A 17,163-nucleotide genomic window follows, 5' to 3' on the forward strand; every position below is an offset into this window, starting at 1 on the left:
AGAGTGAAACTTCAAACAAGTGGGTCAGAGTTAAAATGAACGGGTTTTAATTCATGATAAGGAAAACCTTCTGACAATTCAGCCTCAAGAGGAATTCGTTTTCTTTTATTTTTAAAAGAAAGAAAAGGAAAGTTTTTAATCTGAGTCCCCGGGCGACCAATGAACCCCAAAGACAGGGCCCGTGGAGTCGCACCAACAGGGAAGGGGTGTTTCTTTTTATACAGGTGTTTAATGAGGGGCGGGGGCATGAGCTGAGGAAGCTCCCGCTGCGGGGGTCGGCAGGGTATTCAGGAAGGAGTCAGTATCCGTGTGGGCGTCGTCGTGGATACCAGGGAGGAGCGGGTATCTATGTCTGACACGCTGATCTGTTAGAAATTCCAGGGAGAGTCCATTATCTTGTCACGCATCTGCATGCATCTGATTCTGGGCTCCCTCCAACCTAACATCCCGGCCTTTTAGTGATAGGGGATGCTGACTCGTTCTGACTACTTCCAGCTGACCAGGGATGATGGGGGGGGGGACGTTAAAGGCCAGGGTCAGGCAGAGGCAGGTCAGAGGGCAGCCGAGTGTAGGGATGGAGCAGGAGCTGATGCACAGTCACCCATGACATCTCTGCAATCTGCGAGCAGTTGAACTTGAGGAGGCAGGTGGCTAGGAGAAAAAAGACACAGATGAGAATCAGGAGCCCTATCATGGGTAGGACCCAGGTAGCTAAGGGGCTTTGGAACCAGCCGAAAGGAGAGTTGTCCTGGAAGTGTCTTGCATGTAGTTCTTCACTCAGTTTAGTCAGGGTTTGCATGTTTTGCTCCACTATTCCGGACTCGTTGATGTAGTAGCAGCATTCTTCCTGAAGGAATATGCAGGTTCCTCCTTTTTCTGCAGTCAGAAGATCTAAGGCGCGCTGGTTCTGTAGGGCTACCTGGGCTATTGATGTTACTTGTCGCTGTAGGGAGGCTATAAAAGGCGGTAGTAGACTCCAGGGCTAACTGGAACTTGTTATTGAAGTCCTGAGCAGAGACCAGACTGTTCTTGAGGGCCCCCTGGTGAGGCCTATCGAGGTAGTGATACTCACCCCTAACATGACAGGGAGGAAGGCGGCCCGGTGGGTGGGTGGGGGGGGAATGGAGGGAGCAACCAGGCGAGCTCCGACTCTTTATACAAGGTTAGTTGGGGAACTACTGTGACCACGAAGCAAGGCCCAGGGTCAGAGGAGTTCATTCAGTTGCTTAAGGTGCCGTAGCACCAAAAGAAGGTACCCGGGCTGGCCTTGGTGAGACTGGCTGCGGTGTGGTTTTGGGTGCAGTTCTAAGTGACTCGTCCCCCAGTTACCAGATTACTGGTCTGGTAGTACACCCGTGGGGGCAGGGTGGGCTCTGGAGTTTTGGGAGGCATCAAGGACCTTGAACCTCCACACATAAGCAGGTGGGGGTTGGTGTAGGTTGCTCAGGGCTGGGAGGAGAAGGAGGAGCGGGAGGGCGACTAAGGCAGACCTTAGTAGGGCCCAACACCTCACATTTATAGAAGTCATGCTGCTCCGGGGTCCTCTTGAGTCTGGAGAGGTGGTGCCACGATGGGTCGCCAAGCAGCTTGGCTGCTGTGGGGGCTGTGAGGATTACAGTGTGGGGTCCCATCCACCTAGGCTCCAAGGCTTTTGGATGTAGGTTCTTAAGGAGGACCGAGTCACCAGGGTGAAGGGCTGGTACTCGGGAGTCCTGGTCGGTCAGCTCTGGCTTGGGCAGAAACCTGTCCGCGTGTTCTCGGAGCAGCTGCCTGGGTAAGGACAGATATGGGAGATACGTACCCAGGGGAGGAGGATCAGTAGGGAGACGGTGGTTGAGCAAGAAGGGTCTCCCATATAGGAGTTCAAAAAGGGCTTAAGAAGGTGGGGCTCCTTGGTGTAGCCCGGATTCTGGTCGGGGCCATAACAGGAGGTTCAGCCAGGAGCTGTGAATTTCTAGAGAGAGTTTAGTTAGATGGTCCAATACGTTGGAATTGAGTGGCTATGATGAGGGTTCGAGCCAGTGACAGACAAATCCAGCAGGATGTAGAGGAGGAGGGATTGATGTTAGAGAGTAGATAGAAAGTTGTGTTGATGAGGGTGGGCATAGGAGTAGGTCCAGGGTTTGTAAATAGAGAGTGACACTAGAGGATTTCCCATCCCAGACAGTAGAAGGAATTTGTTTTCTTGAGTCGTTGGGATTAATTTAGTCATCTTTACTCATTCACTCCCTTGCTCCCACACTCCTGTATTTCATTTTATTTTATTTTTTAATATATTTTATTGATTTTTTTACAGAGAGGAAGGGAGAGGGATAGAGAGTTAGAAACATTGATGAGAGAGAAACATTGATCAGCTGCCTCCTGCACACCTCCTACTGGGGATGTGCCCGCAACCAAGGTACATGCCCTTGACTGGAATCGAACCTGGGACCCTTCAGTCCGCAGTCTGACACTCTATCCACTGAGCCAAACCGGTTAGGGCCACTCCTGTATTTTAATGAAAGGTCTCTGGGGTACCTGGGGCAAGGGAGTTGTGAGATAAAAGCACTAATTCAACTCTGGCCGGTTTTTCTCAGTGGTTAGAGTGATAGCACACTGACAGAAGGATCATAGGTTCGATTTCTGGTCAAGGGCATGTACGGGAGGTAACCAATCGATGTGTGTGTCTCTCATGTTGATGTTTCTTTCTTTCTCTTGCTCTGTCTCTCTTTCTCCCCTTCCTCCCTACCCACCACTCTCTCTAAAAGTCAATGGAAAAAATATCCTCAGGTGAGGATTAAAAAAAAAAGTATTAATTCAGAAATCAAGCAGACCTGGGCTTTTGTTCTGGGGCCTGACACTTGTACCTGAACCTTAGCCAAATTACTTTAAGCCTAAGTTTGTAATAATAGAGTTATTAATAGCTACTAACTATATAGTCATTTTTTAAAAATATATTTTTATTGATTTAGAGAGGAAGGAAGAGGGAGAGAGAGATAGAAACATCAATGATGAGAGAGAATCATTGATTGGTTGCTTCCTGGGGATTGAGTTGAAACTCAGGCATGTGCCCTCAACTGGAATCGAACCTGGGACCCTTCAGTCCATAGGCTGACGCTCTATCCACTGAGCCAAACCAGCTAGGGCAAGTCCTTATTTTTTATATTAGTCCTGTGCTCATTAACCCTCTCAGACAACTGCCTGCAAGTAGGTACTATTACCATCCCCATCCCCATTTCACTAGCAGCTCAGTGAGTGTTCAGTGCTACTCTGCCTTTCTTCTTGTTTGGCATCACATTTTCACATAATCTGGGAAGTTAAACTACTTACTAATCTGAATATTACTTGGTATGCATGAGGTCAGAGATGAAAAGATAATTTGTTGTGGTATTTGTTGTGATAATTTGTTGAGGTAAGCCAAAATAGGACTTCTACTGATTGGATTTATTTCTATCTGATTTGATATCTTATTTTCTTGGAGAGTATTAGGGAAAGCCAGTCAAGCCTCTGACTCCCTTTACTAGCTTTTTAAATTATAACTATCAACTACTCCTGACTTAGTTTTGTTGTTGTTAATCCTCACCTGAGGATATTTTTTCCATTGATTTTTAGAAGGAGAGAGAAGGAAGGAGAGAAACATCGATATGTCCCACATCGATTAGTTGCCTCCCACATGTGCCTTGACTGGGGCTGGGAATCAAACCTATAATCCAGTAGGTGCCTTTGACTGGGAATTGAACCCAAGACCCTTAAGTATATGGCTGATGCTCTAACCATTGAGCACACCTGCCAGGGCATTTCTGACTTAGTTTGCTTACTTTGTGTGTTCCCCAATATTTGGCCTTTAGAATGGGCTTGATGGATAGCTCATCCTCACCTAACACTTTCTTTTTTCTTACGGATAATTTCTGTTGTGATAAACTATAAATTTAAGAAACAGTTTAAGAGAAAAAGAACAGTCACCTACAGCCTGTTTTTTTCTTCCAGTTTTTTCCCCCTCATGCACATGAGATTTAATGAGTTCAAAGTGGTATAATTTTGCATCCTGCCTTTCCATGTAATATATTGCAAGCAGATTTTTTCTAAGATGTGATGGTATTACACATCAGATATAAGGATCCACGTCTGTGATTTTTCCACATTCATCCATTGCAAAGATTGTGCTCCTATGAGGCAGATTGGGCATTATAGGCTGTTGAGATCTAAAGTTTAGTGGGAAAGCTTCTATCTTTCTCTTTCCCACTCTCTCTAAAAATCAATGGAAAAATATCCTTAGGTGAGGATTTAAAAAAAAAAAAGTTTAGTGGGAGAGAATTTAGTTAGGGGTAGCTTGCTTTATGGAGGTGGCTTGCTCAAATGTCCTGAGAGCTCAAGAGTGGCTCCATCTCCATCAAAACTACCACTAGTGATAGATTTTACTCCTAGAAAATGATCACCAATCCCAGTACCAAAAAGAATTACTTAGGAAAATATAAATTGTCAGAATGGACATAAGAAGTAGAAAATATAAATAGATCAAAGAAAGTATAGAGATCTTTCTTGTCCAGTCTTCCAAAAGTAGGGCCAGAAATCAGTGGATCAGCTTTTGTTTGCTTCATTTGTAGCTCTTAACATTCATAGCAGTCACAGTTTGCAGTTTTCATTTATCTGTGTTTTCAAAAAATATATTTTTGTTATTGATTTCAGAAACGAAGGGGAGGAAGAGAGAGAGAAACATCGATGATGAGAAGAATCATTAAAAATATATAATGATGTGAGAGAATCATTGATTGGCTGTCTCCTGCATGCCCTCTACCTGGGATTGAACCTGAAACCAGAGCATGTACTCTGACCGGGAATCTCCTGGTTCATAGGTTGACACTCAACCACTGGGCTTCACTGGCCGGGTTCATTTATCTGTTTGCTGGCTACATTTTTGTCCTCCTTCAATGGCTTGGAGGCTTCATGAGGGCAGGCACTCTGTCTCTCTGTCTTCACTGTTTTCCTAAATAGTCTCTCTGCAGATATTTGGTGACTATCAGCAAATGGTTAAATTTAACCCTGAGAGTTGCTTTCTTGGAGTTCTGAGAGATGCCCTTTTATATGTAAGTCCTTTCTCTTCACAGTTCCAGAGATGACAGGGTGCTGCATAAAGGAGGAGGAACCAGTGGAGGGCATACCTGTGTTAGGATGAGGGCAGGAGTGAAAGAGGGGGAAGACAGGGTTTCCTGGAGCTTTGTGTTTTGAATAATGCCTGTTTGTTCTTTATGTGTAGTGAGTGATACTACACTCTGGGCATAACTTGCCTGAGTTTCATAAATATTTAATTGGCTTTTTCAGGAGAATAAAGGCAGCCCCGTTGATGACTGAAAATGACAAAGCATCCACCTAACAGACGAGGAATCAGCTTTGAAGTGGGAGCCCAGTTGGAAGCCCGGGACCGATTAAAAAACTGGTATTTTTACATTTTTTCATTAATTAAATCCCTTCAGTAAAGGACTTTTGCCAGCACTGATAACGAGGGGTAGCCTGGGCTTTTCTGTAGTGTTTTCCTGCTCCCTGACTCTTGGAAGGTGGAAGGAGACAAGTCTAGAGCGATGGGAATGTCCTTTCTCTTTGGTTCAGGGACCCCTGTGTTAGGGGGATCATTCTGTTACCTCTTGTTTTTTTTTTTTTTTTTAAAATTTAATTTCTTCTATTTATTTATTGATTTGAGAGAGAGAGGGAAACATTGATTTGTTCCACTTATTTATGCATTCATTGGTTGACTCTTATATGTTCCTGGTCATGACCTGGGGTTGAACCCGAAACCTTGGGGTATTGGTACGGCGCTCTAACCAACTAAGCTACCCAGCCAGGGCTGTGACCTCTTGTTTATACTTGTTTACCCTTTCTGCCTCTTCATCTGAAAAAAGTTATGAGAAAAAGAAGCATGAGTGGCTATAGGGAAGGGAAGAGTTAATAGTGGCAGCTCTTTTGCTCCTGGCTGCCTGTCTGGAGGAGGAGAAGAGAGAAAGGTCAGGAATGGAAGAGTGAAGAAAAGGGGTGAGATTGGAACAGGTCTTGTGTTGTGAACAACCCCCTGCTGTTTTCTGGGTGTGTTGTATGGTTGAAATTTAATTGTCATAATTTAGGGGTGATTAGATTCAGAAGCTGAGGGGTTGTATTCTTTGTCATTGACATCTGACCTCTGGCTGGTAATTAGCTGCTTTGAGCATCAGCTTCATCTATAATTGTGAGTAATAGTTGTATTGACCTCACAGAATTTTGTCTGGGAATGAAATTATGGGATATGTAGGGAAAGGTCTTATAAAGTATAAAATCACAATGGTTGTTGAGGACATTCTACAATTTCCTAGAATGTGAAGGTAGGGATTTCAGAACTCAAACCTTTCTGAGTTAAAAAAAATTTTTTTTAAAGGAAAATTTGCTCTTTTTCCCCTCTGCTGATTAAAAAAATAGCGTTTTTATTGATTTTAGAGAGAGAGGAAGGGTGAGGGAGAGCGAGATGAGGACATCGATGAGAGAGAAACATCATTTGGATGCCTCCTACATGCCCCTGATTTGGGAATTGAACCTGCAACCTGTTGGTGCATGGGTCAGCACCCAACCACTGAGTCACACTGGCTGGACCCTCTCTGAGTTTTTATAAGAAAGAGTGTAGGCTTCCCCCGACCGCTTTTTAAAAAAAAAATATTCTTATTGATTTCAGAGAGGAAGGGAAGGGAGAGAGAGAGAGAGAAACATCAGTGATGAGAGAGAATCATTGATCAGCTGCCTCCAGCGTGCCGCACCCCCAGTGGGGATTGAGCTGGCAACTTGGGCGTGTACCCTGTCCAGGAATTGAACCATGACCTCCTGGTTAATAGATTGACTCTCAACCACTGAGACACAGATGCCAGGCTGTAATTTATATTTTTGCCTTTCTTTTATATTGAAAATCTTTGTTCCTAATCACACTAACATATTGACCTGTTTGACTTATTCTGTGTTGTACACAAAATAATTTCAAAGTTAAATACCAATATTACTACTAACAAATCTGCATGAGGTTGAAGATTTTCTTGGCATTTAAAAAAATATAGATACACCTAAGGATAAATTATATTTAATTTGTAACAAATTTCTATATTTAATTTATAAGTTAAATAGTATTTCAAGGTAAATAATGTGAGTTCCTTTTTAAAACTCTTACAGTATAATTTTATTTCTACTTTTTTTTAACATATATTTTTATTGATTTCAGACAGAAGGGAGAGGGAGAGAGAGAGATAGAAACATCAATGATGAGAGAATCATCCATCCGCTGCCTCCTGCACACCCCACACTGGGGATTGAGCTGCAACCCGGGCATGAGCCCCGTTCAGAAATCTAACCCATGACCTCCTGGTTCATAGGTCAACGCTCGACCACTAGCCATGCCCTCCAGGCTCTACTTTTTTTTTCTTTTTTTAAAACAGATTTCTGCATTCATTATGAGGCACAAAATCTACATATTTTTTATTTATTTTTAAAATATGTTTTTGTAGGTTTTAGAAAGAGAGAGGAGTGGAGAGAGAGAGAGAGACATTGATGGGCTGCCTCCTGGAACACCCCACTGGGGATGAAGGCCCAAACCCTGGTATGTGCCCTGATTGGAAGTCTGCGGACCTCTGAGTGAATGGGATGACGCTCAACCAACTGAGCCACACTGGCCAAGGCTACCTTTAACATCATTTTTAATATACATATAATAATATTCCCCCCTTTTTTTTGATGTACATGCCTATGAGTTTTAACACATATATAGATTCTTGTAAACATCAACACTAACAGGAGACAGAACACTTCAAAGAATTATCTCATGCTATACCTTTTCCAGTTGATAAATTATTTTGATTTGATTGTTTTTTGTACTTGTTTATCTGTCTTCCCCACAAGAATGCAGGCTTAGTGAGTGCTAGTGTGTTAGATTCGATTCTCCCAAGAAGCTATGCAATTGATTTATTTGGAAATCACCTGGGAAATGGGGAGTGAGGTGAAGAGGCTGGGAGAGCTATCAGATTGCCTTGCATAGTCTGACCCCTGTGAAGGAGAGAGAAGGAAGGGGGGAAGTTTTAGACTGCAATGCAATTCTCAGAAAATTTTGGCGAAGGAGATGAGGAGAGTCCACAAGCTGAAATGCAAAAATTGAACTGGAATGCGTGATGTTCCTCTGTGCAGGATGATCCCTGGGTCCTTGTCTAGTGGAGTCGAGAATGAAACCATGGACAAAAGGTGATATAATGAAAGATGGAAATTTATTGAGAAATAAGCACAGACTCCCACATGGGGACGGGGAGAGAGTCCCACTAAGTCCCTTTTTTGCAGGGTTTATAAAGGCTGCAGTTCTTTTAGCCCTGACATCCCTCCCATCTCTGATTGGTCACTATTCCCTCTGATTTGGTCACTATAGCAACTTCAGAGCTCAAACCTCACAGCGAGGTATGTGAGGTTCTCTTCTCCCTTGTTTTTCTATTCCCTTTGGGCTTTCCTCTTCCCTCTCTGAATGAGGGGCTTCCTTCCCTTTATTCTGTAAACGTATACCTTCTGCAGCTCTCAGCTCCCTTCTTTTATGGAAATGTACCTTCTGCAACTTTGTAGCCCTGTGCTTTTTCTATGGACTCCTTAATTCCTAAAACCTGCCTATTTTACCCCTAAAAACTCCTTTCAAACCCAAAGATGTCGAGTCTTGTCTCCCAAAAAGTCTTGTCTTAGTATTTCTACTTAACCATTGGCTAGGAGAAGTGTGGAGAAATCACAGAGATGGTGATTGGTTTAGAGGTGTTGCAGCTGCAATCAGGTACTAACCACTTGATAAGGATGTGATGGGTGTATTTTTTTCTCCTCTAATTTTTATTTAGATACTGCTATTTATAAATCACTGTTATATGTCTAAGAAATCATATAGAAAGTGTATATAATAATTTCTGTACTTAAAGAATTCCTAATTCTAATATAAAGGAAGAAATCTGTTCAAACAAATCAATACCAACAACAACAAAAGCTGCCTAATGAACATTCAAACAGAAAATATCTTTATGGAACAGGGAACCTCCTGGGCTTGGAAGATTTCTTTTCGGGTCCATAATTCATAGGTACTTATTTAATACCTACTAGTAGCCCTGTGCAAGAATCCGTGAGCCAGTAGTGCGCCAGTAGCTTGCTGCTGCCCTCTTGTCGCTCCCCCCACCCCTCTTCACGCCCACCCCCTCCTCATAGCTTGCTGCCCTGCCCCCTCATGTAGCTCTCCACCACCTGCTTGTAGCCAGTAGCTCCTGCCCCACCCTCCTGCTGATCCATGATTCATTACAAGGTAGATCCGATCATTATGCTTCACAGTGTAATGACCATTTGCATATTACATCTTTATTGTATAGGATTATATGCCAGGTTGTGTGCAGACTTCAAGCTCTTCCCACTTTCCGAATGGTACCTTCTTGGGAATGGGGTCATCAGAGCCTTGGAGAGGCTGCATTCATCTAATGAAGGGAGATGAAAATAACTTCACACTCTGCTATGAAGAGGCTGCTCCAGATATTTATACATTGAGCAGGGATGAAGTAGCATATAGGACAGCCGTGGGCAAACTAAAAAAAATGAATAAAACTAAAAAAAAAAAGACCGTACCCTTTTATGTAATGACTAGAGGCGCAGTGCACAAAAATTTGTGCACTCGGGGGGCGGGGGGAAGAGGGGGTCCCTCAGCCCGGCCTGTGCCCTCTCGCAGTCTGGGACCCCTCGGGAGATAACGACCTGCTGGCTTAGGCCTGCTCCCGGGTGGCAGAGGGCAGGCCCAATCCCTAGGTGCAGCACCTGGTCGGGCTCAGAGCAGGGCCAATTGGGGAGTTGGGGCGCCGCCCCCTGTCATGCACAGAGCAGGGCGGATCTGGAGGTTGCGATGCCACCCCTAGTCACGCTCAGGGTAGGGCCGATTGGGGGGTTGGGGCACCGCCCCCTGTCACACTCAAGGCAGGGTCGATAGGGAAGTTGCGGCGCCACCCCCTGTCACGCACAGAGCAGGGCCAATCAGGGGGTTGGGGTGCTGCCCCCTGTCATGCACAGAGCAGGGCCCATCGGGGGGTTGGGGCTCCGTACCCTGTCACACACCGAGCAGGGCGGATCAGCGGGTTGAGGAGCTCTCCACTGTCACTGACAGTGCAGGGCCCATCACGGGGTTGGGGCACCGCCCCCCGTCACACACAGAGCAGGGCAGATCAGGGGGTTGGGGCGCCACCCTCTATCACCCACAGAGCAGGGCCGATCAGGGGGTTGGGGCGCCGCCACTGTCACACTCAGGGCAGGGCCGATGGGGAGGTTATGGCTCTACCCCGTCACACACAGAGCAGGGCCCGTGTTGGGGGGGGGTGGTTGGGGCGCCACTCTCTATCACCCACAGAGCAGGGCCGATCAGGGGGTTGGGGCGCTGCACCCTGTCACACACAGAGCAGGGCTGATCAGGGGGTTTGGGCGCTGCCCCCGTCACGCTGATCCCGGTGCTGGGAGGCATATTACCCTTTTACTATATAGAATAGAGGCCTGGTGCATGAGTGGGGCTGGCTGGTTTGCCCTGAAGGGTGTCCTGGATCAGGGTGGGAGTCCCCACTGGGGTGCCTGGCCAGTCTGGCTGAGGGGCTAGGGCCGTTTTCAGGCTGACGGGTGACTGAAGCTCCCAACCGCTCCTTTTTTTCTTTTTATTCTGGGCCAGCTTTAGCTCTGAGGCCTCGGCTGCTGAAAACAGGTTTCTGGCCTTTGTTTACCGCCTGTATTTGATACAATGTTGCGGTCCGGCTGGCTAAAGCTCCGCTGAGTAAAGCAGGTTTCTGGGGGTTTTTTAGCTTCTATATTTGCAACATAGTTGCTTAGAGTTGCAGCTGAGAGGCTGGCAAGTCAGGCGGGGAACGTTGGAGTCCTCTGTCATTGAAGCATGCAAGCCTCCCTGTTCACATCAGCTGCCTGGCTGCCGGCTACCATGTTGGCTGGGAGTTAATTTGCATATCTCCCTGATTAGCCAATGGGAAGGGTAGCGGTCGTACGCCAATTACCATCTTTCTCTTTTATTAGATAGGATGTTTACTTTGAATTTATATTAGTTCACACAAACACTCTATCCATGCTTTTGTTCCGGCCCTCCGGTCCAGTTTAAGAACCCATTGTGGCCCTCGAGTCAAAAAGTTTGCCCACCCATGATATAGGGGCTATCAAGGTCTCTCATTTTCAATGAAATGCTGAGCCCCAAGAACAGTTTACCTCAAACAATAACTTCCTCCTAATCTCAGCAGATACCCCCAGGCTATGAAACTATAGAATTTAACGGGGGTAGAGATTTAATGTAATATGTTTTTTACAAGCCTCTTCAATTGATAGGATTTCTAGTTTCATTTCTTATTGTCTCTTCAAATGGGGTTCCTCCAAGCAGGAGTTGTGTGCTCAAGGGCAGAAATTCCTCCATTGTTATGCAAAAACAATAATGTTGATTTGCTGACTGAACTCTGACTTACAGTGAAGTGGAGAAATATGATAAGTGTATTTTGATGGCAGCCACAGGTGGGCTATTTTGTTCACTGATACATCTCCAGTGCCTCAAAATTGCATATGGTGGGCTCTGGCTGGATAGTTCAGTTGGTTAGAGCACTGTTCTATGCCAAGGTTGCAGGTTTCATCTTCAGTCAGGGCACATACAAGAAGCAGCCAATGAATGCATAATAAGGAACAACAAATCAGTATTTCCCTCTCTCTCTTAAATAAATAAGTCAATAAAAAAATTTGGCCGAAACTGGTTTAGCTCACTGGATGGAGCGTCGGCCTGCGGACTGAAAGGTCCCAGGTTCGATTCCGGTCAAGGGCATGTACCTTGGTTGCGGGCACATCCCCACTGGAGGGCGTGCAGGAGGCAGCTGAACGATGTTTCTCTCTCATTGATGTTTCTCACTCTCTATCCCTCTCCCTTCCTCTCTGTAGAAAATCAATAAAATATATTAAAAAAAAAAAACAGGAAAAAAAAATAAAAGTGGTTATTTCGGTTTGTTCCTGGCTGCTATTTAAAAAAAAAAAAAAAAATTTGCACATGGTGTATAGTAGGTACTCAATAAAATATTTGTGACCTTCGTTCCATGATTTTAGGAAAACATTTTCCTACGTTTTTTTGATTGTTTACATCTTAAGCCTGAGAGGAAATGTTTCCTTTTTAAATATTGCATAATTATAGAATAGTTATGTAAAGGACTGACTCTGTGTCAGGCTATTATTATGCAGCTTCTCCATCAAATCTTCTCAACAAGCTATTAGGTTGTTTATTATTTTAATTTTACAAATGAAGGAAGAAACCGAGGTTCACAGATAAATTTGTCCCAAATTTTATAGCTGGTGAGTGGTAGAGCTGGGATTTGCAGCCCTGATGATCTGACTCCAAAGGCTGCCATGCCTTCCAAGGGATTCCTTTTTCTAGGTGCTCTTCCATATTTTCTTGATTTGCTCCTAGTTACAAAACAAACAAAAAACCCCACAAGAAAACAAACAAACAAACAAACAAAAAAACCCCCACAAGGCATGAAAGGATTAAAGTATTTTTCAAAATCCATGTGACAGTAGAAGTAAATGGAGATACAAATGTGACCCAGAGTGAGTGAGTACATGGGATTCATGTTTATATCTTTGATGTCTTTATTGCTTATACTGAATCCTAGCTTTTCTCTCCTCACCTTTGTATACTGTTGTAACAGGATATAGAACGCCTAATATTATACTTCTGTTAAACTAACAATAGCAGTGGCAACTAACATTTAATCAGCATGATGCTGATTGCTTTAATTGCTTTACTTGAGCTTTCTCATTTAAACCCTGTCATAGCAATCACTATTGCTGTGACAAACCCCCGTACCAAACCCATTTGGACCTGAAGCACAGAGGTAAAATGACTTGTTCAAGGCACAAATTAATTACTAATGAGTCTAAGACTTACTTAGTTCTCCTGGATGACAGTGTTCTGTGTATCTTTCAGAATTTATTTTTAAATCAATCAAGCCAATTTTTCTTACATTATAGGATCTCAAAGAAATCATGTAATTAGGATTTTAATTTTTTAAAGGGAGTTTGTAAAATATAAATTTGGATTTTCCATGGAGATCATTAATTCTCAAAGCAGTTTATCTCACCAAACAGACTGTGGATAGTGATAAGAATCTGTGCTCTAATTTTGGGCCTACCACTTTGGGGGGAACTTTCTGTATATCCTTTTCCTATTCTATCTATAGGCAGAGTAATCCTGCCTGCCCTCTTTATCTCCAGGGTTCTGTAGGTGAACTGTCTAACATATGAGAAGCTACAGTTTCCTATTAATGATGCTTTATGAATAGAATGGAAGCTGCTTGTTCTGGGGCCTTCTTTGCCTCCTTCCTGTCATCTGTCAGGAGCACACGATCTGCCCTGAACAGTAGGCCTGGCCTTCCCTGTTCTTGATCTGAACATAGTGGTGAAAAAAGCTCCTTCTGTCTGTTGCTTTCCTGACTCTTTGGCACATTTCCACTATTTTGTTTCCATTTAAGTTGATCATAATCACCTTCTATTTGTTTTGCAAAGGATTTTAAAATCTTAGTTTCATAATGTCCTTAGCTCTCTTTTCTATTTCTTTTTCATTAGGTTTATTTGCACCAATCAAGTCTGAGTTTCTGGTTCATACTTCTTCACTTCTTATATCGTCTTTCCCCCACAGTAGTCTTTTATTTCTGAGCTCTCCACATACATGAGTATCTGCTGTGAGTCAGGCATATAGGCACTATGGAAATGAAGAAAAATCTAGAGGCCAGTGGGGTATTTGCTTTGGCTTTTAGCAGTGCCAGCCAAGGACTGTTAATCATATAGTCCCATGCTTATGTTTGTAGTAATAATAGCTCATAGTTAGTGATTTACTCTGTGCCAGGCATCTAAAGGCTTTACGTGTTTTAAACCCCATTTAATTCTCACAACACTATGAGGTGGTACTTTTATTATTACCAATTTATATATTAGGAAACAGAGGCACAGAACAGTTAAGTAAGTTGCCCAACTAATAATTAGGGGGTTTGAGATTTGAATTCAGGTAATCTGTCTTTTGAGCATGACAAAATATGGCTTTGATGCCCATGCTGTGTTCTATACCAAGGATGGATTATCAAGTCTCAGAAATTAATTATATCATGAGGTGATGTTTACCCATGTAAACATCCCGGGGGAAGAACAATTAATTTCACGTGGGAATTTCAGAAGGCTTCACAAAGGTGACCTGACGCCAAGTCATTCATTCAGTGCTAGATGCTAGAGATAGAGAAGTGGTTAGGATAGACATAGACCCTCTTCTTTAGGAGCTGACATTTCAGTGGAGATAGACCATAAACAAACAGAGTAATACGTGTAAGGTTATGTGGTGAGGGGTATAAGTACTGATAAGTAGATAGAGAGTGACACTCTATGAGGGGTGGCTTTTTCTTTTTTTGGTGGTTTTTTTTTTTAAATATAGAGGGTATTTAAGGATGGTCTGTCTGACAAGGAGACAAGTGAGGGAGTGATCCAGGTTAGGGAAAGAAACTTCCAAGCAGAGGCAGACAAGGCACAGAATGTCCAAGCAATAGAAGGAGGATAAGGAGTAAAGGGTTAGAGGTAGAAGAGGAGTCCTCAAATGTCAGGAAAAGCCAAATTGACTGTAATAGAGGGTTTGGACTTTATTTTAAATGTAATAGGAAGTCATGAAAGATTTTAAACAGGAAAGTGACATGATCTGATTTCAGTTACTAAAAGTGGTTGTGGTTATTGTGTGTAGAATATGCTGTAGGCAGGCATGGGCAGAAATAGGGAGTATAGTAAGGAATCTTTTGTAGTCCAAATTAAAGGTGGATTAAACTAAAAAGCAGTGGTAGAGATGATGAAAGTGATCAGAGTTTGGGTATTTTTTTGAAGATACAGTTAACAGATTTACTGATATTGTGAGAGATAGAGAAGAGTTAAGGATGACTCCGGGGGCTTTTGATCTAAGTACTAGAAGAATTACTATTTGCTAGTAATGGGAAAATTAGCAGTTTGGTTTTGCATATATTAAATACAGGATTCCTTTTATTTTTTTAAGGTATATTTTTATTAATTTCAGAGAGGAAGGGAGAGGGAGAGAGAGGTAGAAACATCAATGATGAGAGAGAATCATCAATTGACTGTCTCGAGCCAGCAACCCGGGCACATGCCCTGACTGGGAGTCGAATCGCGACTTCCTGGTTCATAAATTGATGCTCAGTCATTGAGCCATGCCGGCTGGGCAGTATGGGATTCCTTTTAGATAACCAAGTGGAGATGTTGAGCAGATGGTTGAATGACTGAGTCAAGCATTCATGAGCTCTGGGTTAGAGATAAAAATTTGGGAATTGGCAGTGAGTATGTGGGATTAAAAGAAAAAGATCTATGTTGAAGAGCAGCTTTAGATTCACAGTAAAACTGAGCAGAAAATAGAATTCCCATCCCTTGCCCTCACATATACATAGCCTTCCCCACTGTCAACATCCTTCACCAAAGTGGTATCTTTGTTATAATCAATGAACCTATATTGACACGTCATCATCATCCAGAGTCCATAGTTTACATTAGGGTTCACTTTTGGTGTATATTCTCTGCGTTTTGACAAATGTGTAAAGACATGTATCATATATATACACACACACACACACACACACACATACATACACACACACATACACATACACACACAGAATAGTTTCACTGCCCTAAAATTCCTCTGTGATTTGCCTCTTCTTTCCCTAACCTCTGGCAGTCACTGATCTTTTTACTATTTCTATATTTTTGTCTTTTCCATAATGTCATCTAATTGGACATACATACATATTATGTAGCCTTTTTAGTTTGGGTTCTGTCATTTAGTACTATTCATTTAAGATTTCTTCATGTCTTTTCATGTCTTGATAGCTCATTTCTTTTTGGTCCTAAATAGTATTTTATTGTCTCATATATCACTGTTTACCCATTCACCTACTGAAAGACATTTGGTTGCTTCCAAGTTTTGGTAACTAGGAATAAAGCTGCTATAAACATCTGTGTGCAGGTTTTTATGTGGACTTAAGTTTTCAACTCGTTTGGGTAAATACTAAGCAATGTGATTGCTGAATCCTATGGTAAAAGTATGTTTAGTTCTGTAAGAAACTGCTAAATTGTCTTTCAAAGTGGCTGCACCATTTTGCATTCCCACCATCTATGAATGTGATTTCCTATTGCTCCACATTCTCACCAGTATTTGGTGTTATCAGTATTTTGAATTTTGGCCATTATAATAGGTATGCAGTGGTCTTTCATTGTTATTTAAATTTGCAGTTTCCTACCCTGGCCAGTTTGGTTCAGTGGTTTGGTCAGCCCACCTACTGAAGGGTTTCGGGTTCAATTCCCAGTCAAGGGCATGTTCCTTGTTGCAGGTTCTCCAGCTCCAGTAGGGGCGTATGTGGGAGACAGACTAGTGGATGTGTCTCTCTCACATCGATGTTTCTATTTCTCTCTCCTCCCTCCTCCTACCCTTCCAATCTCCCTAGAACAGGTAGTTCTCAACCTTCTGGCCCTTTAAATACAATTCCTCATGTTGTGACCCAACCATAAAATTATTTTCGTTGCTACTTTATAACTGTAATGTTGCTACTGTTATGAATCGTAATGTAAATATCTGATATGCAGGATGGTCTTAGGTGACCCCTGTGAAAGGGTCGTTCGACCACCAAAGGGGTCGTGACCCACAGGTTGAGAACCGCTGCTCTAGAAACTGATGGAGAAAATATCCTCAGGTGAGGATTTAAATAAATAAATAAATAAATAATAAATTTGCAGTTTCCTAGTGAAACATGATGTTGACTATCTTTTTTTAAAATGTTGAATATCTTTTCATACATTTATTTGCCATCTGTATATTTTCTTTGGTGAGGTGTCTATTAATGTCTTTTGCCCATTTTTTCATTGTTTGGTGGTGTTGGTTGCTTTCTTTTTGTTGAAGTTTTAAGAGTTCTTTGTATATTTTGGATAACAGTTTTTAAAATCATAAGTATCTTTTACAAGTATCGCATATGGGATTTAAGGCCATGAGACTGGATGAGCTCATTTAGGGCTGCACTGTCCAAAAAACCATATTGGAGGGAGGAGATATAGAAAGTTTCCATTGAGAAGGTTCTATTG

The 17,163-nt window shown here is 42.8% G+C and overlaps 1 protein-coding gene across 4 annotated transcripts in view; it reads left to right on the top strand.

The window, feature by feature from the left end:
- The window catches only part of PHF20 (PHD finger protein 20), a 135,539-nt gene that overhangs the window by 22,516 nt on the left and 95,860 nt on the right, over positions 1-17,163 (top strand). For all 4 annotated transcript variants that reach the window (XM_059706032.1, XM_059706034.1, XM_059706035.1 and 1 more), the window contains exon 2: positions 5,299-5,413. In XM_059706032.1, coding sequence (XP_059562015.1) covers positions 5,331-5,413 — 83 coding nt within the window. In that variant the 5' untranslated portion in view covers positions 5,299-5,330. The remainder of the gene's footprint in view (positions 1-5,298; positions 5,414-17,163) is intronic.

The sequence above is a fragment of the Myotis daubentonii genome, chromosome 8, assembly GCF_963259705.1.
Source record: "Myotis daubentonii chromosome 8, mMyoDau2.1, whole genome shotgun sequence".
NCBI classification, from domain to species: Eukaryota; Metazoa; Chordata; class Mammalia; order Chiroptera; family Vespertilionidae; genus Myotis; species Myotis daubentonii.